We start from the raw sequence: 23,337 nt of genomic DNA, 5'->3' as shown, positions 1-23,337 counted from the left end.
ATTTTGGTGGATGGAGCAGAGGTGCTTGACAAAGCAGTCCCCTAATCTATGTCGAGTCTCACCAATGTGGAGGAGGCTGCACTGGGACCACCAGATTCAATGGACAACCCCACCAGATTCACAGGTGAAGTGTTGCCTCACCTGGGAGGACTATTTGTGGCCCTGGACGGAGGTAAGGGAGGAGGTGAATGGCCAGGCGTTGCTTGCAGGAATATGTGCCAGGTGGCGGATTAGTCAGGAGGAATGAATGGGCAAAGTTGTCATGAGTCATGGAGGGAGCAATCCCTGTGGAAAGCAGAGAATTGGGGGGGGGGGTGTGGTAAAGATGTGTTTGATGGTAGAATGTATTGCTCACCTTCTGGGTTTCCATATCTATCCCTGAAAGTTGCTAAGATCCAGACACTGTTGTAGGAAGTATTCATTCTGACTATATGCCTTACTGAAATTATCTTCCTAAGTATAGTAGCTCACATTCTGAGGAAATGTTGATACTGTACATAATTATATTTTACCATGCTTGTGTAATATCCTGATTGTTTGGTGTATCCAGATGTAGACACAAGACATTGCCGTTTTACTAAAAGGCAGGCAGGCGTACATTTCCCCTGCCATATCTCACCCTTGTGTGTCAGTTTAATGCATTGACCCATTTCTGCATTTTCCTTCCTATGTTTTGAGGCAGTAATAAATATAAACACATGCTGCATGTGATAAAATCGATAACAAAAATAACATCAGATGTTGATGTCAGTTCATTGCTTATTTGAACTGAAATTGTAAAATGTAAGGAACAAAAGCCTTATCACATTCAGATGAATTTTCCTTCTGAATGAGTGGACACAGAAATTAACCATTGAAAAATATGAAGCTATACAATTTGTCTGCAAGAGCATGGCAGAATTTTAATACGGTTGTGGAAGAAGAAATCTCCAGGGCAGTTTCTGCACAGAAATGTACAGATGACAATGGCCTTGGCTTTCAGGAAAAGTGTCATTAGATACAAAAAGCAGGAAATTATACTGCACCTATGTAAATTATCATTTTAATCCCAATTGAAATATTATGTTCAGTCAGAGCACTTTAAAAAGGATGTGAAAAATCTGAAGAGAGACCTGGGGTTCACTAGATTCCAGGATAGGAGTTTATAGTTGCATGGATAGACCAAGAGAACTGTAGTTGTTCCTTTTTGAATTAAAATGCTGAGGAGGTATGAGAGAGGTGTTTAAAATTATGCATGCTTTGGATGGACTTGCTGAAGAAAATTGTTTCCAGTTGCTGAACTATTAATAACGAGAGGGTGTCAATGAAGCGTAATTTACAAAAGAACATGAGGTGACACAAGGAGAAATATTTCCCTGAAGTTCCTGGTTAGATTTGCAACATTTTGCTTGAATGCAAATACAAAAATAACATTCAGAACAAAGTTGAATAAATAATCAAAAGTGAAACAGTAGGAGAGTGAGAATAAGTCTTCATCAGAATTGATATAGACCCCTTCCCTTCCGAAGTATTCTCTGTTTCTATGAGTCGAGGAAGAATTTCAATCTGATACTGTTATTTTAAAACTTTATCCAAAAGCTTCCACAGGTATCTGCAGATAGTTGATTACCAAGCCCATGCAAAGTGTCAGGCGCACAAAGGTTCAAAGATTCATTTATTATCAAAGTATGTATGGAGTATATAACTGAGAATCTTCTTCTCCAGATAGTCACGAAACAAAGAAAAACATGGAAGTCAGTTCAAAGAGAAACAACAAACCACACCCCACCCAAAAAAGAACGATCACATGATCATCAACCCACCCCCCCCCCCACCCCAAACCCTCCTCCACCTACACAAAATGCAACAAGAAGACTGGCCCCCAAATCCCCTTCCCCACACAAAGAAATGAACATACTAATCCCCTTACTACATTTCAATGGTTTTCCCAAACTATAACAGGTTTAAACTTGGAAAAAGTTAGGAGTGGCACTATCAACCCTTCAGTTAAATTTGAAGAAACTTGGAGACCATTTATTCAACATTTTCATATGATGTAAGCTGACCTTTTCCGAATCCTTCTCAATGACTATTTGTTTGTGTATAGAGGAGCAGAGTTAATGACAAATAACGATTTTAACCGATGAAACATGGCAGCCCAGCTTTTGTTTTGTTTTGTTTTTATTGTGGGTTTTTTTTTTGTTAGTTTAGGGGGACTTTTTTTCCTCTTGTAAAAAACTTTTTTTCTTTGAATCTTTTTCATGTTTAGTTACTAAGCGATTGGGAGGCTTAGATTACACGTTACTCGGAGTCTGTTTCTGTATACGCTAACTGTTATTAATGTAATCCTCATCTCTTTGTATCACTATCATTGTTATATTTATCTATTTGAAACTCAATAAAAAAGATTGATAATAAAAAATAACATAAATACAACAAGAAAATCGATCCTTAAAGCCTCCTCCCTCAGACAAAAAAAACAGAAGGGACAGTACAGAATATAAAAACCGTAAAACTGAAAATTTCCATAGTCCATATAGTTAAAATCAATAAAAGCAGAACCTCAGTAATATCCTCCAACATCATCAAAAGAGAGAGACTCTGCTCAAACGCAGAGGCCTACCCTCCAGGCATAGCAACAGGCCACGTAGGCTCCTTCTCCAGCAATCAAAAGTAGTGAGATTTGCAACATCATAGTTGCCTATTTCAGGATTATTAAATTTTTGCCAAGATAAAATTATAGTTTCTTGAAAGAAAGTGAATAAAGATTTTGTATATCAGTTGATTTATCAAAATAAAATGTAGGATATACCTTAAAACATTTCCAATGAAATGTACATTGCAAAACTAATAATTTTGTTTGATGATCTGTATGTTTAAATATCATCATGTTTAAGAGATTTAATATCAAGTCCTTTGAACCTCAACATCTACCAGTTTGCTTCATTGTTTTCCCATTATGCCAAACACACTTTTTATGCACTTTAATATTATACATAGTGACAGGAATGTATTTTTTAAAGATTTTCCACAGTTAAATGAACCATGAAACCTCACAGACAAAATACTCACAATCTTGCTATTCAGCATTCATTACATCATTTCTCCACTTAGATAAGCCTCTTGTTAGCCCAATGGTGTATATGATGAATACTGACAATTAAACCCCTCAAAGAGCTATGCACATTTGAAAAAGAGAATTTGTACAGCATTTCAAAAAATGGTTAAGCTAAATCAGCCTATCTAATGGGGGCCACCAGGATAACTTCCAGTTCTCAAATGGCAGCGAGCCTTCCTCCTGTCTGTTGAGAAATAGTACCACAATACATCACAGAATGAGCCTTGATGTCACGATGGAATATCCTGAATAAAAGTCAAAAGTTGGGCTTCTAATTGAGTATCCTAATAAGGATATATGAGGGAAATTTTTCAGAATCTTAGTGAAATCAATTAAAACAATGGGCAGGGTCTTGCTGACTGTTGTTGAAACTAGAAATAGAATCTGTCAGTTTGCTTCATAACAGACTCCATAAAGAATGCACTGATGGAATTGAGAATTGCTGGGATTCCCAGCATTGTACCTAGTGCAGCATCTAAGATCCCCCATTGATCTCATTGGGAAGTGTAAGGAAATTAAGTTAATTCATTAATTAGCTTGCATGAGTTTAATTATAGGTAAATTTCAGGAAGAGTTTTTCAAGTGTTTAATGATTTGGTAATTGACCATTTAATTCTCTAACATTGCTTGCTTCTATTTTAATAATTTTGAAATGTTTCTGAAGATGAAAACAGAATGTTTCCAGTTGTTTCCAGATGACAGGGGTGGTGTAGGATAGGAACTGTTTCCACTCAGATCATATTGCTGAACTCAGAGACCTGGAGGGCAGTGTGACTGGCCGCCAACTTTCAGACAAAGTAAATGTGAACATAGTGGAATTGACGTGATGTACGTGGCACTCCTATGAACCATCAATCTGAAATTTTATATAAATAGTACACAAACCAAATTTTGAAAGCCTTATTTTTAGCTTTTCTCTTTTGTTATTCTGTATCTTTAATCACAAAGATAAAGTACTGGCTTATTCATCTATTTTCTGTCCTTAAGGGATTATGAAATTAGGTTAGAAGTTTTCCTAGCATAGAAATGAAAGATCTATGCTCTGACTGAATATTAATTAATGCAGCCTTTATTACCGGTTCTGTCAATGATGTGCAGTGCCCAGATGTGTGATCATCTCTAAAAAGCAAGCACACGGAATTTGTCAGTGCAATAATTATTTCCATAGAGGACAGGTTGATGAGTGCAACTGATTTGGATGAGAAAATTGGATTTCTTTCTGCTTCCTGAGATTTTTGAAGACAAGTTATTCCCAACAGCTTATCAAATGTGAAAAGAACTTTTACTTAAACTTTTCACATCTTTATTAATGGCCAAATGAACTATGAAATGAGTTCGGTATCAGAGCATGCATGCTGTGAAGGAATATGCAATTATGTGTAGTAACCCTGTCTTAGAATCGTACACACAAAGATAATTGATGTACAGACTGTGCCTGGGTTATGAATCCCAATTTAGGGATACCCTATATGCAGCATGAACAAACTCCCATTGAATTGAAATGTTCAACATATAGATCTTCTTTCCTACAAATGGCAGAACTAGTTTCCTCTTTCTCTTCACTTTTTATAGTCATTCTTTATTATCAGCTCCATGTGTTTTAGATGCCATTTATTACAATACAATGGAAGTATAGCTGCCATATTAAGTGATTTTTGTGTATTTTCCAACTTCGGGACAAAAGTGATTTGTGGACATCTGTAAAAATGGAAAAATAAGATGGGCCTTCATTAAAGTAGCAACATCTTGACAGAAAACAAACTCTGATATGGTTCTTTGTATTTTCTCACACAATCTTTCCAAAATCAATTGAAATTCAGCCTTGAAGGTTGTTCTATGTCACACTGCAAGCAATCTGTGCTTGTTTCGTCTGGTGTCTGCTGAGAGTCTCCTGATAGCACGTCGGCTCTGAATTAGAGTTCTAGTTCAAGTACTATTTCAGATAGATGGACACCAAAAAAAAGCAGAATTGCAGTCCTGAGGGACTGCTGTACCTTGGAGATGCCATATTTTGAATGAAATGTGTTTTCCAAGGTCCTGTGTATTCTCTCTAGTGGAATTACGAAGAAGTAAAGTGATATCTCCTTGAAGCCCTGCATGTATTTAACCTTCAGATAACCTTTCTGAAATGGATCATTTTCTTACTATCACATTGTGGTTCATGAGGAATTGTGAGAACATTGTCTGATGCAGTTTCTAATTGCAATAATGATTTCTCTTCAAGTGTACTTACTAGGCTAAGAGTACTTTAGAAATATTTGAAATGTTGCTATATAAGTGCGAGTATTTTTAATTAATTCAATTCTTCCTGGTGGTAGCTTATGTAACAGTGACCTCGCAAAACACATTTCATTCTCACATCATACTTACAGGAAACAGGATCTATCACCATAAATATCAGTAGTAAAGTCAAGGGTCTTGATGCTCCAGTTAGATTGACTTTTCTTAGCTTTCATTGCCTAGCCTCATTGTTTGAATTAAATTAAATTAATTAATTTACTGTTTCTCTGTTAAAAAGAATAAATTTAAACATAATATATTTATCTCAATCATTTTGAGTTGACAACCCATGCTGACAAATAGTTTTGATTATCAGTATGATTCCTAGTGTAGCATGCTGTAAGCAGGTTTCACTGCTGATGTAACGCTTTCTCTGTAGCAGCAATGTTTGGGTTATGACTAGAGATAATGAGGTTTGGAGTGCTGGGAGCTATCCAATGAGAGGACTGTTGTTCTTTCTTGTGAGTCTGGAAGAGAGAGTTTCGTGGTTTCTTTTTTGCTGGGGAGAGATGAGGAGGGAAGATGCAAATTGAGAGAGTTGGTAGACTGCCGGACAGAGTGGTCTTGGAGCAAGGGTCCGAAGGGCAGCGATGATCAAAGGAGGTTGATGGTGGATGAACGGCTTATCGGTGAGCTCCAACATTGCACAATAGACTGTTTCATGAGAATGGGCCCTTTTACTTTTTTTTTGTTTTCTTTACTAACCATATAGTCAAAGTAAGAATTATAAAGCTTAATTGCTTAATTGCATATTGTGTACTGTTTGTTATTTCGGGGTACTGATTTTGTATGTTTCTATAAGATCCCCTCTCTTTCTTCTGAACTCCAGAGAGTATAGTCGCAGGCAACTCAATTTCTCCTCATAGGTTAACCCCTTCATCCCTGGAATCCACCTGCTGAACCTCCTCTGCACTGCCTCCAAAACCAGTATATCCTTCCTCAAGTATGGAAACCAGAACTGCACACAGTATGTCAGGTGCGGCCTCACCAGTACCCTGTACAGTTGCAGAATGACCTCCCTGCTCTTGAATTCAATCCCTCTAGCAATGAAGGCCAATATTCCGTTTGCCTTCTTGGTAACACGTTGTACCTGCAAGCAAACTTTTGTGATTCATTAACAAGCACTCCCAAGTTCCCCTGCACAACAGCATGCTGCAATCTTTCACCATTCAAATAATAATCTGCTCTTCTATTATTCCTTCCAAAGTGGATGATCTCGCTTTTAACAACGTTGTATTCCATCTGCCAGACCTTCACCACTGACTGCCAACTGGAGAAACACCCATTTATACCAATTCTCTGCCTTCTATTGGTTAACCAATCTACTATCCATGCTAGTACACTTCCTCTGACTCCAAGCATCCGTATCTTATTTATAAGTCTCTTGTGCGGCACCTTATGGAACGCCTTCTGAAAATCCAAGTATATGACATCCACCTGCCCACTGCACTCATTATGTCCTCAAAGAACTCCAGTAAGTTTGTCAAACAGGACCTGCCCTTTCTGAATCCATGCTGCATCTGTCTAATGGAACCACTCCTTTCTAAATGTTTCGCTATCTCTTCCTTAATGACAGCTTCAAGCATTTTCCCGACTACAGATGTTAAGCTAATTGGCCTATAGTTGCCTGTCTTTTGCCTACATCCTTTTTTAAAAAGTGGCATGACATTTGCTGTCTTCCAATCTGCCAGGATCTGCCCAAAGTCTAGTGAATTCAGATAAATGATTACCAATGCATCTACTATAACCTCCACCAATTCCTTCAGTGCCCTGGGATGCATCCCATCAGGACCAGGGGACTTATCTACCTTCAGGCCCTCTAGTTTGCTCATCACTACCTCTTTAGTGACAGTGATTTTATCGAGGTCCTCACCTCCCATTTCATCCATAACATCATTCTTTGACATATTAGACGTGTCCTCCACTGTGAAGACTGACACAAAGTAATCATTCAAAGCCTCAGCCATTTCCTTATCACCCAATATCCATTTCCCCTTCGCGCCTTCCAAGGGACCTATGTTGACTTTAATCACCCTCTTCTGCTTTATACAGTATATTTATAAAAGCTTTTGCTATCTGTTTTTATATGTTGTACTAATTTACTTTCATACTCTGTCTTCCCTTTCCTTATTTCTTGTTCAGTTGTTCCTTGTTGCTTTTTAAAGTTTTCCCAATCCTCCAGTCTCCCACTACTCTTTGCGACTTTGTACACATGAGCTTTAAACTTGATACTCTCTTTTATTTCCTTAGTTATCCAAGGCTGGCTCTCCCCACACTTACTGTCCTTACTTTTGACTGAAATATACTTCTGTTGAGCAGTGTGAAAAATCTCTTTGAAAGTATTCCACTGTTCCTCAACTGTCCTCCCAAAAGCCTGTGCTCCCAATCCACATTAGCCAACTCCTCCCTCATTCCATTGTAGTCTCCCTTGTTCAAGCATAATACACTAGTTTCAGGTCTAACAATTTCATCCTCCGTCTGTATGTGAAATTCAATGATCACACTTTCCAAGAGGATCCCTGTCTACAAGATCGTTATTCTTACCCGTCTCATTGCACAGGACTAGGTCTAGAGCCTCTCTACCTCCCGCTGCAACTGGATTCTCAACTTCCTAACCAGAAAACCACAATCTGTGCAGTTTGGTGATAACATCTCCTCCTTGCTGACGATTAACACTGGTATACCTCGGGTGTGTGCCTAGTCCACTGCTCAACTTCCTATATACACATGACTGTGTGGCTAGGCATAGCTCAAATACCATCTATAAATTTGCTGACAATACAACCATTGTTGGTAGAATCCCAGGTGGTGACGAGAGGGAATACAGGAGTGAGATATCCCAACTAGTGGAGTGGTGTCGCAGCAATAACCTAGCATTCACGTCAGTAAGATGAAAGAGCTAATTGTGGCCTTCAGGAAGGGTAAGACAAAGGAACCCATACCAATCCTCATAGAGGGATCAGAAGTGGAGAGAGTGAGCAGTTTCAAATTCCTTGCTGTCAAGATCTCTGACAATCTAACCTGGTCCCAACATATCTATGCAGTTATAAAGAAGGTAAGTCAGCAGCTACACTTCATTAGGAGTTTGAAGAGATTTGGGCTGTCAACAAATACGCTCAAAAACTTCTATAGTTGTACCGTGGAGAGCATTCTGACAGGCTGCATCACTGTCTGGTATTGTGGGGGGGCTACTGCACAGGACTGAAAGAAACTGCAGAGAGCTGTAAATTTAGTCAGCTCCATCTTGGGTACCAGCTTGCAAAGTACCCAGGACATCTTCAAGGAGTGGTGTCTCAGAAAGGCAGTGTCCATTATTAAAGGACCTCCAGCACCAAGTGCCTGCCCTTTCCTCACTGTTATGAACAGGTAGGAGGTACAGAAGCCTGCAGGCACACACTCAGTGATTCAGGAACAGCTATTGTGATCTAACACCACTGATGTAGATCAAATTTCTTGGCAATAATTTCACTTCTTCTAAGTATTCAATTGTAAAATATTCAAGAGTTGCATCTCATTATGAATGACCTCTCAGAATTGTAAAGTTGTCAATTGTTATCTGATAATAAACAATTAAATTGATTGAAAAGTGCTAACATCTGGGTTAAAGTTATGGATGAAGTCAATCTCCTGCATTCCTTCTATAATCCTGCAATAATTTTCAACCCTAAATCATTTCTCATAATAGGTACTTACTCCTGAATATGAAAGGTCAAATTTTGTTTATTTTTCAAACTGCACAAGTATTAGAATTAGCAAACCTCCGCTATAATTAGCAAATCCATTACAATGCTTATTCACTGGGGGGATGTTTCTTGTTGCTCTTACAAATATTTTGACTGTGGGCAAAACTGAAACCAACAATAATAACAGGATAGAAATCGATTATCACTCACACGTCCATTTAATTGCATCAATTTTATTATAGACATCAACACTTAATGTAAATGAAAATTGTAGGAACATTAACAAAAGACGATATGCTGTTAAAATCCCTGAACTTGGGTGGTCACAATTGTATATTTTTAATGCTACAGTCACAGGCCACCAACTGAGTGGCATGTTCACATTTTACTCAGTTCAGCTCTGTGGATGAAATCCAGAGTAGTTGGTTAGTTTGGAGTTCTTCCATCTCACTGTTTAGTGCATTGATTTAAGGAAATTCTGAAAGATGTAATGCTGTGCTGGCCTGGAGTAAACTGGTTAGTCTGTACTAGCTATGCACATTGTCAGTGGTTGTCATGCAAGTCTGAATTATTCTGCTGCAGACTTATCGCCTGGCCTAACCAAAACAGCATGGATGCCAGTTTATGATATCTGGTCATATATCCCAGGCATTATGGGGTCAATTTTAATTTCACAATGTAAACTTCATCTTAAAGTAGGCAACTACTCTGCAGTTCAAAGGAAACCAAGGAATAAAACGTGAAATTAATTTAACCTTACATAATATTTGTACAAAATTTAGTTCATTTTCCCCATTTCTAAGCTTTAGTCTTTTTTCTTTCAGCAGGGATCCTCTGGTGATTTGATGATCAGAAACATTCAGCTTAAACATGCCGGTAGATTTGTTTGTATGGTCCAAACTGCTGTGGACAGTGCGTCAGCTGCAGCTGACCTGATTGTCAGAGGCAAGTATCCCAACTTCAAATGAAGTTTACTCACTGATTTATAATCTTATTAAGTGGCTGAAATACTTTCCTTAAAATGCTGCTGCTGGTTCTATATACATTTCTAAATATATTAACTATATGTGTTCTGATATGTTTTAGCACTTCACAATATGTAATCCTTTTATTTGGAGTCCATATTTGTTTATTCTGATGCAGTGATCTATTTTATTTATTATGGGTGCGAAGAATGCAAAATTGTGGCATGGTAACATGGATGAAACATGTATGAACCAAAGAAAATTGTATTCTCTGAATAATACGCATGATTATGTTTTTAAATACTGTAGTTAATGTTAATGGGTACTTGATAATCTGGAGAACCTTTTTCTTTATTTTATACCTGTGATTCTGTGACTTTAAGAATGTATTTTTGCAATTTTTGAACATGTTGTTTGGTTAAGAACACTGGGAAAGTAAACTCAGTGCTTCTTGGTGTTACTCTTAATGGAAATTTTTAGGTAAAATTCAAAACATGCTTGTGAAAATCCATGTGTTTTTTTACTAACCTCCTTTCTCTTGTGCCAGTTAAGGGTCTGGATGAATGGCTTTATTTAATTATCTAAAAGTATATTCACAAAACTGAAGGATCAGATATCACTAGTAAATGTAGGTCTTGATTTATTACTTAAGGTCTTGGGTAAAAGACCTTGAGTAATAAAGATCTTGTAGATTGTCTTATGTTTGAAGTGCATATAGGGAATATACTACATATATATTATAACCACAGTGACACACTCAACAAATACACAAAAGCAACCATACGGCTTAGTCCAGTGACAATCTATCCAATCGAATAAGTTATACTTACCACTAATAAGTCCAGGAGATACAATGGAGGGAAAAATACTTTTTTGCATGGAAATGGTACTATTATGTTGAAAGCTTCTATATATTTGTTATTGGAATCCGAGAATGAAAGGTACAAAATGTAAAAAATGTAATTACTTTGAAAAATCCGCCATTATGAAGTGAAATTATACTTAGTGAAAGTAAGACCCCAGTATTATTTTATAATTCAAAGATCAAACAGAATTTGTGAACATGATAGAACTTATTTGGCATACCTTCCTTTAATTGTGTAGACAGAATAGTGCTTTTAATATTTCAGAAATATTTGAGTAAAATTGTATATTGTTTGATTAAGCTTTCTTTGTAGTTCACATAATTCATTATGGGTTATATGTAAAAGTATGTGAACAGCATATGTCATTATGCCACCACGTCATAAGTGCATGCCTTACTAAAGTAAAACAAAGCTGACATGTGTATCCCCTGCTCCCATCATTTTCATTCAACAAATTTCTGGAGTTACAAAACATAACAGTGATGACAGTATGTTTTAAAATGAACCCAAGGTGACTATCAATTTGTAGAAGCACAGCACATATTTTTCTTCTGAAAGGGGAGAGGGATGTTCAAGTTTAAAAGAAATGCAGTACATTTCTCCAGAAGGGGAGAGGGAGAGGGATGGTCAAGTTAAAAAGGCAGAAAACAGATAAAATTCATGGGTTCATAAACAGTGAGTACAGGTGATAATAATATAAATAATAAAAAGGACAGAAATGACTGGCTACATTGGAAAGACAGGTGTATTTGATTGCACAATGGATAACTGGTTGATGTATACTTAATGAATTGAGCAGCATTTTGAAGGAAATGAAATAGCCAATGAAAAGCAAGTGGCAAGTGCCAGTGTTACCGAGTACATTAGCTGGAAAAGAATACAGTTTGCTTTGGAGTTTAACTGCTCCAACCAAACCAGCCAAAATGATCTGTGCTTATATCATGTAAGTAATGTAGGAACATTTTGAACCAAAACCATTGTTGATTGCAGAAAGCTTTAGGTTTCATAAGCAGAATGAACTTCTAGTCAAGATGGTAGAGCAAACAACGATTCCTCAGACAACATCTTGCAGATAGCCAGTCTTTTCAATTATTTCACTTTCTCTACATCTTCTGCTTGTTGTTTCTGTAGCCCCCAGCATGCCTTAGGCTCACTCAGCTCGCTGCCGTCTATGGGGGAGCAACCTTCGGCCCCGTCAAACTGGGTAGCCAGCTTGTGTGGATGTTGTGTGATGTCCACACCTCACCAAATAACAGACAGTACACCATATGCAATTAAATGATTACACTTTATAGATATTACTAGAACTATGTGATTAATAACGATACAGTATATATGAAGGAAAAGAAAATAAAGAAAAGGCGCCAAACTTATCAAAGTCCAAACCACTTTGTGCACAGCTGTTGGAGCTCAAATAACGAAGTCTTCTGGCCACCATTCGATCCCCTCAGACCTCCTCGACTCACAGCTCAGGACCACCTGAAGTGATCAACCCACACGTCTGTCTTCATCTCCTCTCCTCGCCAAAAATCCTGGCCTCAGAGCTCTGCTTGGGGTCTGTTCTGTTGCCCAGCTTACAGCACCGCGCCCTCTCTCTCTCACCCCCTCGTGCCGACTCCCCAAAAACCCTCCAACAATATCTTACAGACTCAGAAGAGAGAGAATAACATTAGTCCCAATTGGTTAACAAATGAATACAATTCTCATTATCAGTAATTTTAACCCAAACAAAACTGCGAGAGAAAGCACTTATCATAACAAAGAAGCATTCCTACTTTTAACAAAACGAAGAAGCCATTTTGATTAACATACGCAGGAACAAAAGAATCCCCTTACACAAAAAACCCCCACAAAGAAGAAACCCCCTACACTCTCCCCCCACCAAATTCAGTCATGTCCTCATGACTACTAAATAACTTGCCACCCTTCCTGCCAACACACACCCTAACTCAGGCACAAACAGTGACATTGTTCCCCACCCAGTAAATCTCACGCCCTGTTCCTCATGTGCTACATAGGTCAACTTATCTGGGAGTTCCCTAACACTCCGAGACCTCCGTATCCCCTCACCTAAACCCTCCAGGCTCAGACACAACTGGGAATACCTCGGGTCCACTTGCCAACTCCTCTCTCAATCTCTCACTCATGCCCCACTACACCTGACTCAGTGGGAGAAGGGCCAAAGATCTCTCCCTCATTCAAGGGTGATGCACCATTAATAACTCTCTCTGAGACGTAAAGGTGAGATATCGGCTTTTATTGACTGGAAGAAAGAACAAGCAGTAGTTGACCACCATACTACATCCTGGAGACTGAGGGCAGGGCTCAGGCCTCAATCGCCTTTATACCGGGGTCTGTGGGAGGAGCCACAGGAGCAGTCAGCAGGGGGGGGCGTGTCCAGACAGGTATATGTAGTGCACCACATTCACCCCCCCTTTGTTTTAAAAGAGAGTCCCCATGGGGCGAAGTTTCTTACAAGTATATTTACAGGTTAAGTCTATCAGGTGGTCGAATCTGTCGCTGCGATCTACGTAGCACCGGCTGTGATTGCACAGGTGCCGGTGGTGATTGCACCGGAGACGGTGGTTGTGCTGGTTCCGGCCTAACTGGAGGTGTCAGCCCACTAGGCATCAGTGATCCCTCATGCGTGTGCGAGGCGACTGGTATATACGCGTACGAGACGCCCGGTATAGGAGTGTCGTGAGGAGTCTGTGTAGGGCTTGGTGTGCGCGGTGTCACCTCGGGTACAGGGTTCATAGTTACCGTGGAGTGTTCAGGGTAGCGGTCTGCTGCTCCTGCGGGTGCCAGGTCGCGGACGGAGACCGTGTCCTCCCGCCCATCAGGTAAGACCACGTAAGCATACTGGGGGTTCGCATGTAGAATGTGAACCATCTTGACCAGCGGGGAGTATTTATTGCTCCTCACATGTTTCCGGAGCAGCACTGGCCCTGGGGACATCAGCCACGCTGGTAGGGTGGTCCCAGTGGCAGACTTCCTGGGAAAAGAGAATAGGCGCTCGTGAGGGGTGGCATTGGTGGACGTACATAACAGGGAGCGGATAGAATGGAGTGCCTCAGGGAGGACCTCCTGCCATCGAGAGACCGGCAACCCTTTTAACTTAAGGGCTAAGAGTGTGGCCTTCCACACTGTGGCATTCTCCCTCTCCACCTGTCCATTTCCCCGGGGATTATAACTCGTGGTCCGACTAGTAGCAATGCCCCTAGCCAGCAGGTACTGGTGCAGCTCGTCACTCATAAAGGAGGACCCTCTATCACTGTGGATATAGCAGGGATATCCGAACAGAGTGAAGAGCTGGCGCAGGGCTTTTATGACGGATGTGGTAGTGGTGTCGGGGCAGGGAATGGCAAAGGGGAACCGCCAGTACTCGTCGATAATATTGAGAAAGTAGACATTGTGGTCGGTGGAGGGAAGGGGGCCCTTAAAGTCAATACTCAGTCGATCAAAGGGGTGGGTGGCCTTGATAAGTTGCGCCTTTTCAGGATGGTAGAAGTGCGGTTTGCACTCAGCGCAGACTTGGCAGTCCCTGGTCATCGTCCTGATGTCCTCAAGGGAGTACGGCAGGTTCCGGGCTTTCACGAAATGGTAAAATCAGGTGACCCCCGGATGACAAAGATGTGCATGGAGGGCGTATAGCTGGTCGAGCTGTGCGCTGGCACACGCTCCCCGGGATAGGACATCAGGGGGCTCATTGAGCCTTCCAGGCCGGTACAGGATGTCATAGTTGTAGGTGGAGAGTTCTATTCTCCACCGCAAAATTTTATCATTTTTGATTTTGCCCCGCTGTTGGTTGCTGAACATGAACGCAACTGAGCGCTGGTCGGTCAGCAAGGTGAACCTTTTGCCGGCGAGATAGTGCCTCCAGTGCCTAATAGCTTCCACTATGGTCTGGGCTTCTTTCTCCACCGCGGAGTGCCGAATTTCAAAGCCTTGAAGGGTACAAGAAAAGAATGCTACTGGCCTGCCTGCCTGCCTGATTGAGGGTAGCAGCAAGCGCGAAATCAGAGGCGTCACTCTCTACTTGGAAGGGAATGGTCTCGTCCACCACATGCATCGTTGCTTTGGCAATGTCCCCTTTAATGCAGCTGAAGGCCGCGCAGGCCTCGGCAGAGAGGGGAAAAGTGGTATACTTGACCAAGGGGCGGGCCTTGTCTGCATAATGGGGGACCCATTGGGCGTAATAGGAAAAGAAGCCCAGGCACCGTCTGAGGGCTTTGAGAGTGGTGGGAAGAGGGAGTTCTAACAGGGGGTGCATACGGTCGGGATCAGGGCCAATGACCCCGTTTTCCACGACATACCCAAGGATAGCGAGTCGGGTGATTCCAAACATACACTTATCCCTGCTATAAGTAAGGTTCAGGGCTTTGGCCACTTGGAAAAATCATTGGAGGTTGGTGTTGTGATCCGGCCAGTCATGACCACAAATGGTGATGTTAACCAGATAGGGAAATGTGGCCTTCAGTTGGCACTGGTCCACCATCCAGTCCATTTCCCTCTGGAAGACCGAGACACCATTGGTGACACCAAATGGGATGCGCAGGAAGTGATAGAGCCTGCCGCCCGCCTCAAAGGCGGTGTAGGGGCGGTCCTCTGGGCGGATGGGGAGCTGGTGATAAGCGGATTTCAGATCTATTGTCGAGTACACCTTGTACTGAGCTATCTGGTTGACCATATCCGCGATGCGGGGTAGGGGGTACGCGTCAAGCTGCGTGAACCTATTGATGGTTTGACTATAGTCCACGACCATCCTATTTTTCTGCCCGGTCCGAACAACAACCACCTGGGCCCTCCAAGGGCTTGTGCTTGGCTCAATGATCCCCTCCCTGAGCAGCCGCTGCACCTCTGACTGAATGAAGGCCCTGTCCCCCGCGCTGTACCTCCTGCTTTTAGTTGCCACAGGTTTACAGTTGGGGGTCAGGTTGGCGAACAGCAGTGGGGGAGGGATCTTGAGGGTGGAGAGGCTGCAAGTGGTGTCAGTAGAGTGACTGTTGGCATGGTGCTGGGTGGGATGTGTGGGTCGGTGTGTGTGTGTGGTCCGTAGCAGGGTATGTGGCGAAGTCCCACAAAACTGAGGATTCCTGAGAGTGAGTGGTGGGAGGGGCCTGTCATATGCCATAGTCACACTTTCGAGGTGGCTCTGGAAGTCCAGCCCCAATAGCACAGGCGCGCACAGTTGAGGCATGACCAGTAGTGCAAAGTTCCGATATTCTGTGCCCTGCACCACCAATGTCGCTACACAACCCACCTGGATGTCTGTGGAATGCGACCCAGAAGCCAAGGTGACCCTCTGGCTTACTGGCCGTGTCACGAGTCCGCAGCGTTGCACTGTGTCCGGGTCAATAAAACTCTCAGTGCTGCCCGTGTCAAACAGGCAGCTAGTCCTGTGCCCCTCCACCAGGATGTCCATCATTGACCTTGCAAGCTGGTGTGGGGCGCTTTGGTTGAGGGTTACGGTAGCCAGAGTTGAACTGCCGTCTTGGTGCCTGGTAAGCACCGGTGGGTAGGGGGCGGGGCATGTTGGCGCTGACAAAGATGGCCGCCCCCATCCGGGCATGCAAGATGGCGGCCCCCATACCTCGCACGAGGCGGGCAGGCAAGATGGCGGCCCCCATGCCTCACACACAGCGCTGCCCGACCCCGCTCGTGGTTCAGACTTACAGACCTTGGCGAAATGGCCCTTCTTCCCACAGCTGGAGCAGGTCGCTTCTCGGGCCAGGCAGCGTTTTCGGGGGTGCTTTTCGAGTCCACAGAAGTAACACTGCGCGGGCTTGCGACTGGCAGCAGCTGTGGTTGGGTTCGGGGAGTTCGTGGAATCACGACTGGCAGCGGCGTTGGTGAATTCGCTTGCGGGAACCGGTGGCTGTGGGGTCTGAGGTGTCCACGGAACCGGCGGGGGATCGCGCGGCTGGACAGCATCAGCATTGTGCAGAGCAGCCTCCAGCGTGTCGGCCGTCTCGATCGCCGAGCGTAAGGTAAGATCGGCATTTTCCAGCAGCCGCTGGCGCACGTACACTGACCTGATCCCTGTAACAAAGGTGTCTCATACGAGGAGCTCCGCATGCTGTTCCGCTGTGAGAGTTTTGCAGTCGCAAGTCCGCACGAGTGTCTGTAGGGCTCAGAGAAACTCGGCGCTCGACTCTGCAGGCCGCTGTCGTCGCGTAGCTAAGCGATGTCTTGCATAGACGGTGTTCACCGGCCGCAGGTACTGTCTTTTGATGGCATCCGGTGCCCCTTGGTAGGTCGACAGGTCTCTGATAAGTGAGTAAACTTTTGGGGTGGCCCTCGAGAGGAGAATTTGGTGCATAACAGCGGGTTCAGTTGCACTAACCTCCTCCAAGTATGATTGGAAGCATGCAAGCCAGAGTTCAAAGGCAAGAGCTGCTTCAGGGGCTTGGGGGTCCAAATCCAATCTTTCCGGACGTAAAATGCTTTCCATGTTTTAAAACTTCCAGTCAATAAAATTGATGCACCATCAATAACTCTCTCTGAGACATGAAGGCGAGATATCGGCTTTTATTGACTGGAAGAAAGAACAAGCAGTAGTTGACCACCATACTACATCCTGGAGACTGAGGGCTGGCTCAGGCCTCAATCGCCTTTATAACGGGGTCTGTGGGAGGAGCCACAGGAGCAGTCAGCAGGGGGCGTGTCCAAACAGGTATATGTAGTTCACCACAAAGGGGAAGTTAGCAAAAGGCAGCATGTACCACCATCCAGCACATCATCCTTTGAATCTGTATTCTTCCTCATTTCTGCAATCGGTAGCTGCTGTTTGATTTTCTCCAAACTGAAACACTTGGCCTGGACTGCGCCTGTTGGCTCTTCAGCCTCCTGCAATCGAGACGTCAGCTTTTTCTCTGGCTTCTCCAACTCTCGCCACAGTCTCAGCAGTGCTGACTCAGGTTTCATGTTCATCTCCATTTGGGATGCAGTTACTCCACTAGCATCTTGCACCCTGACCTGAAAAGCAGCAGTTAAAGATAGGTCAGCCTCCAGTTCAGTGTTCACTGAGCTTATCTCCAGCCTTTTCTTCCTAAAGACTTCTTCCAGGTCAACTTCCACGTTTTCCACTTCATTTGGACTGTCGATGGTCATATTCAGGTTCCCTTCAAGCTTCTGCTTCCCTCTTCCGAGATCTGTCCGCAATTTCTTCACCTTCGCACACTCCCCTCTCCGGGCTCTTGGTTTGCTGTTACTCTTAGCCAGACAACTTTCTTTGTCTTCCCCAACTTGTAAGTCTTCCAACTGGTTCCGGATCACTTTCCTCAGTTTCTCCATCTTTACTTCAAACTTGATTCCGTAGAGACAGTCACTCACAAGCTGCAACCTTTGCCAGACCTGGCACGTGTCCAGAGAAAGCTTTAGCTCTTTAGTTCTCAGCCGCTCCTGCAACAGTCTTGCTTCAGATTGTTCCGAGGCAGATCCAAATACCAGGAGATCATCCACATACGCCAAAACTCCAAACACCTCCATATCCCCCAAGGTCTTTCACATGCCCTGCGGGAAGGTTGCAAGGGCTCCGGATATGCCCTGTGGCATCTTTTCAGACTGGAAGAATCCTAGGGGACCTGTAACGGTTGTCTTCTCCTTGTTGGCCTCATTGATCGGGATCTGGCAACCTCTGCTCCTCAGATCCAGCATCTTAAACCACTTTGCACCACTCAGCCAGGCCATCGCCTCTTCGGCCCTCAGGGCCATATTCTGGTCAATGATAGTGCGCCTCTTCAGCACACTATACTCCACGCACGCGCTGCCTACATCTTCCATGGCTTTAGGGGCCAGTCGTCACGACCTCTCTCTCACCGAGGTATCTTCAGCGGTCAATTCCCCTCCCTCGTGGTATTTCGGAGCATCCACTAAGAGGGTCTCACCCTCAGACACTTCCTCCAGACTATACCACCACTGGTCCTGGCTTGAATTCGGTACCGGCCCAATTTTGCTACACACGTCCGCACAAGCAGCTCAAAACTCTGGGTGCCTCGACAATGCCTCCAAACAGCGCTCACACGCCTCCTCCGGGCAGGCCCCCAGGCACCTCCTCAACAGCAGGGTGTTTGTCCCCTCCAGAATCGAAACGCTGCCCGTCTCAACAGTGTCCAGACACATCAGCATTAACGATTCATGAACCTCAGGCACCCCCACATTGGCCTCTAAGAACTCCATTTTCACTGACCAATAACTGTCGTCTGGATAATCACCGGCACTGGTACCCCAAATCTCCAGCGCCCTTAATATCATTAAGAGTAAATGCTTCAAATACCGGTTGTAAAATGAACTGTACAGCAACTTGACTGACACCCCAGTGTCGAGGATGGCTTTAGCGTGGCTTCCATCCATCCGTAATGACACCCGAGTGGGTGGTCCCTCTAAGCCTTCAGGAATAGGGTCTGTTCCTTTCGGGAGTTCCTTGGTGCATTGCTGGGAACGAGCTTCCCCAGAGACCCCAGAGCCATTCCCCCACTAGGCCTCCTCTAATTTTCCCGACAACTCTCAGATCAACTGAACAACTGAGGAAGGAGCTGATCCCCTTGACAGATCCCTCTGGCACCACAAGCAATTTATCTGCCCCCCTAGCCAAAGAAGATACCCTGACAACTTTCCACCAATCTCCTGCCACAGATATGGTATGCCTCCCAGCTGCGGCGTTTGACTTCCAGTCGAACCAAATGCATTTTCCCACACTTTCCCAGAACTGGCAGCTGTCACTTCGAGGTAATTGTACCAGACAGTTCTAACAACGTCACCAGCCCGCCTATTCAAACTTCCAACCAATCCCTGTTGCTTTCCCTCAGCCAAGCACTGCCACTCACCCAGCAACTGAGAGGTCCGCTCTGCCCACGCCTCCACCCCTTTAGGGCTGGACATTATTCCAACAACCGGGTGGAGCCCACCATAGCTGGAACATACCCACCAGTCCTTCCTCGCTCTCTTAACAGTATGGGCAACCCATGGTACCACCACCATTTCATCAGCGCTAGTCTGAATTCGAACAATGACCTCCAAGGTACCAACAGCCACCCCACCCAACACACATGCAGTGATAACCAACCGCACCGAGACACACTAGCTTTCCGTCCCCACAGCATGCATAATTTAAAGAGGGCGATCACACAAAATTCCACAGAATACAATCCCGGATGAGCCCCCACAATGTAGTCCCCTGGCACACCTTAAGCTCGCTCAGCTCACTGCTGTCTAGGGGGAGCAGCCTTCGGCCTTGCCAAACTGGGTAGCCAGCTTGTATGGATGTTGTGTGATGTCCACACCTCGCCAAATAACAGACAGTACACCATATGCAATTAAATGATTACACTTTATAGATATTACTAGAACTAAGTGATTAATAACGATACAGTATATATGAAGGAAAAGAAAATTAAAAAAAGGTGCCAAACTTATCAAAGTCCAAACCACTTTGTGCACAGCTGTTGGAGCTCAAATAACGAAGTCTTCTGGCCTCCATTCGATGCCCTCAGACCTCCTTGACTCGCAACTCAGGACCACCCGAAATGATCAACCAAGAAGCACCCCCCCCCCCCCCCCCCCCGCACGTCTGTCTTCATCTCCTCTCCTCGCCAAAAATGCTGGCCTTGGACCCCCGCTCAGGGTCCGTTCCATTGCCCAGCTTACAGCATCGCATGCTCTCTCTCTCACCCCCTCACACCGACTCCCCAAATGCCTGCCAACAATAGCTTACAGACTCAGAAGAGAGAGAATAACATTAATCCCAATTGGTTAACAAATGAATACAATTCTCATTATCAGTAATTTTAACCCAAACCAAACTGTGAGAAAAGCACTTATCATAACAAGAAGCATTCCTACTTTTAACAAAACAAAGAAGCCATTTTGATTAACATACACAGTAACAAAAGAATGCCCTTATACAAATAAACCCCCACAAAGAAGAAACCCCCTTACACTTGATTGTGTTATGGAAACTGTTAGAGCTGTGACATGCAGTTTAGAGTTTGATCGAATGATCTAGTGCCCTGCTGTGTCCAGAGAGTTGCCTCATGGAAAGACCAGAGATGAGGACTCATAAAGAACTGAAAAACTGATTCATGGAAAAGACCAGAGACAGGGCACAGGTCATGAACAACTCTATTTTGAAGCATTGAGGAAGATGGAAGCATTGAGGTGAATGCAGAGAGGGACAGCAATTGTTCTCAACTGAGGCCATGGGGGTGACAATGGTCAGTAGCCAGGTTGGTGGTGTTTGACCCAGTATGGTGGTCGCTCTTGTTATGACCTCGGCCCCCTCCTTTGTGAGAATCGCAAGAGCCCTAGTCAAGGGGGGGTCAACTGACCCAAGAGGGGGAGAGACGTGCTGAATAGACACAGGAAATGGGAGAGAGAGAGGGAGACGTGCGGAAGACCACGTTCTCCCGAGAAGCAGAATAAAGGCGACATTGACTATTGTCTCATGGAGACCACGTGAAAAGCCCTCGGGCAAAGTGGGCTGGTTGAGAGAGAGATCGCATCACCTGCAACCTGATTGACACCTGCGATCCCGTGAAGAAGTATAAAGGAGGGTCTGAGGGGGGGACAACCCTCAGACGCACCAAGGAGACACCAAGGAAGCACGATACCGATTCCCGTGGGAGCGAGAAGCCATTTTGAAGGAAGCCACGTGCGTTAGATTCCGATTTTTGAATCTGTGGCTGGAACCATCGGAAGACTGCTTTTAACTAACAACGGGGAAGCCTGCTCCCCTGATTCCAAGGATTTGCTCTGTAAAGACAACGGGCAAGTGCTTATCCTTTCTCAACCATCTCTCTCTCTCCACAACGTGAAACCCCAGCGGTTCCCAAAAGGGAAAAGCCTGCAAACTTCTGAGTGACTCTTTATATTTCAATTGGACTCAGTATTACCCCCTAGACAACTATAGAGCTTATTTCTGATTGATTATTATTACACCGGTGTTTTAGATTGAGTTTTGACGATGTATATGATCTGAATGTTTTGTACTAACCATACGTTTGTGCCCCTTTTTGAATAAAATGTTTGAAAATAGTAGCATCCGACTCAGCTGATCCATCTATCTTTGCTGGTAAGTTACCTGGTTACGAGGTTACGTAACACTCTTCATGGAAGAACTGAGTTCATGCAGCCACTCTCCTTGAATGCTGAAGAGAAAGTGTGTTCAATATTCTGAGATTTATGTGATTTTAGGACTGTACTTTCTATTGGTCTCCTTCAGTTTTTCAGTGCTTTTTTTCTTGTGCCCGATTTGCATCTGGGGAATTTGTCAGTTTTTGCGAGGGGGGTTAGGGATTTGGGATTTGATTTTCTTGTTGCTGTTTTTCTGTGTGGGTGATCTGTTACTCTTTGTGTAGGAGAGAGGGGGCCAGGGGTTTTAATGCTGTTGTTTCTCTTCTTTTCTATGAGTGAGGGGGCCATGGATTTGATGCTATTGTCGCTGTTCTTTTCTATGAGTGAGGGGGCCATGGATTTGATGCTATTGTCGCTGTTCTTTTCTATGAGTGAGGGGCCATGGATTTGATGCTATTGTCGCTGTTCTTTTCTATGAGTGAGGGGGCCATGGATTTGATGCTATTGTCGCTGTTCTTTTCTATGAGTGAGGGGCCATGGATTTGATGCTATTGTCGCTGTTCTTTTCTATGAGTGAGGGGCCATGGATTTGATGCTATTGTCGCTGTTCTTTTCTATGAGTGAGGGGCCATGGATTTGATGCTATTGTCGCTGTTCTTCTTCTCTGCAAGGGAAAAGGGTTTTGAGGTTTGTGAGTTTTGTTTCTTTTTTTTATGCAGGGGGAGAGTTAATGCCTTTTCTTCCAGCAGCTCCAATGTTCTTTTCTGTATTTCATGGCTCTCTGGAGAAGGCAAATATCAATGTTGTATTGTACATGCATACTTTGACAATAAAATAAACATATGAATAAATAGGAAGGGGAGTTTGTTTCTGCTTAGTGGCTGAACTGAAGACATTGTCCGAGCATTGCCAGTTCAGTGGCGGGCTTAATGATGCAGCAAGTTTGTGGAATCTTCAAAGTAAGCATTCAAATATAGCTGTTAACCGAATCACAACTCACATTTAAAGGAGCAGTTAAATCACTGCGTCATTCAGAGATACAACTGAGTTGCAATCAAAAATTACATTAGCATGAAAAAAACAGAAACCTGCTTGGTCAAACAAATTGTGTTACTATTGTGACAGGGGCTCACACACAATAGACCAATGCAGGTTTCAAGGTGAAACTTGCAGAAAGTGCAACAAGGTAGGACACATAAAAGGAGCATTTCAGCCAGACAAAAGTAAATGGACTGCACAGGGAAGAGATAAAGATAAAAAGTTAAGTTTCAGATTCAAAAAGAGTACTAATCAGTATGTTGTTGATGAAAAATCCAATGATGATGAGAGTGACACAGGACTGGGTATCCTTGAGGTTTACAATGCAAAAACTA

At 43.7% G+C, this 23,337-nt stretch overlaps 1 protein-coding gene across 9 annotated transcripts in view; it reads left to right on the top strand.

Annotated features, from left to right (window-relative positions):
• LOC140741889 (contactin-4-like) overlaps positions 1-23,337 on the top strand; it is a 2,152,419-nt gene that overhangs the window by 1,889,416 nt on the left and 239,666 nt on the right. For 8 of the 9 annotated variants that reach the window (XM_073072410.1, XM_073072411.1, XM_073072416.1 and 5 more), the window contains one exon: positions 9,885-10,005. In XM_073072410.1, coding sequence (XP_072928511.1) covers positions 9,885-10,005 — 121 coding nt within the window. The remainder of the gene's footprint in view (positions 1-9,884; positions 10,006-23,337) is intronic. The other variant, XM_073072419.1, reaches the window with a different exon arrangement.

Source organism: Hemitrygon akajei, chromosome 19 (assembly GCF_048418815.1).
Source record: "Hemitrygon akajei chromosome 19, sHemAka1.3, whole genome shotgun sequence".
NCBI classification, from domain to species: Eukaryota; Metazoa; Chordata; class Chondrichthyes; order Myliobatiformes; family Dasyatidae; genus Hemitrygon; species Hemitrygon akajei.
Note: the sequence above shows the minus strand (reverse complement) of the source record. Positions and strands in the feature narration are given on the sequence as shown.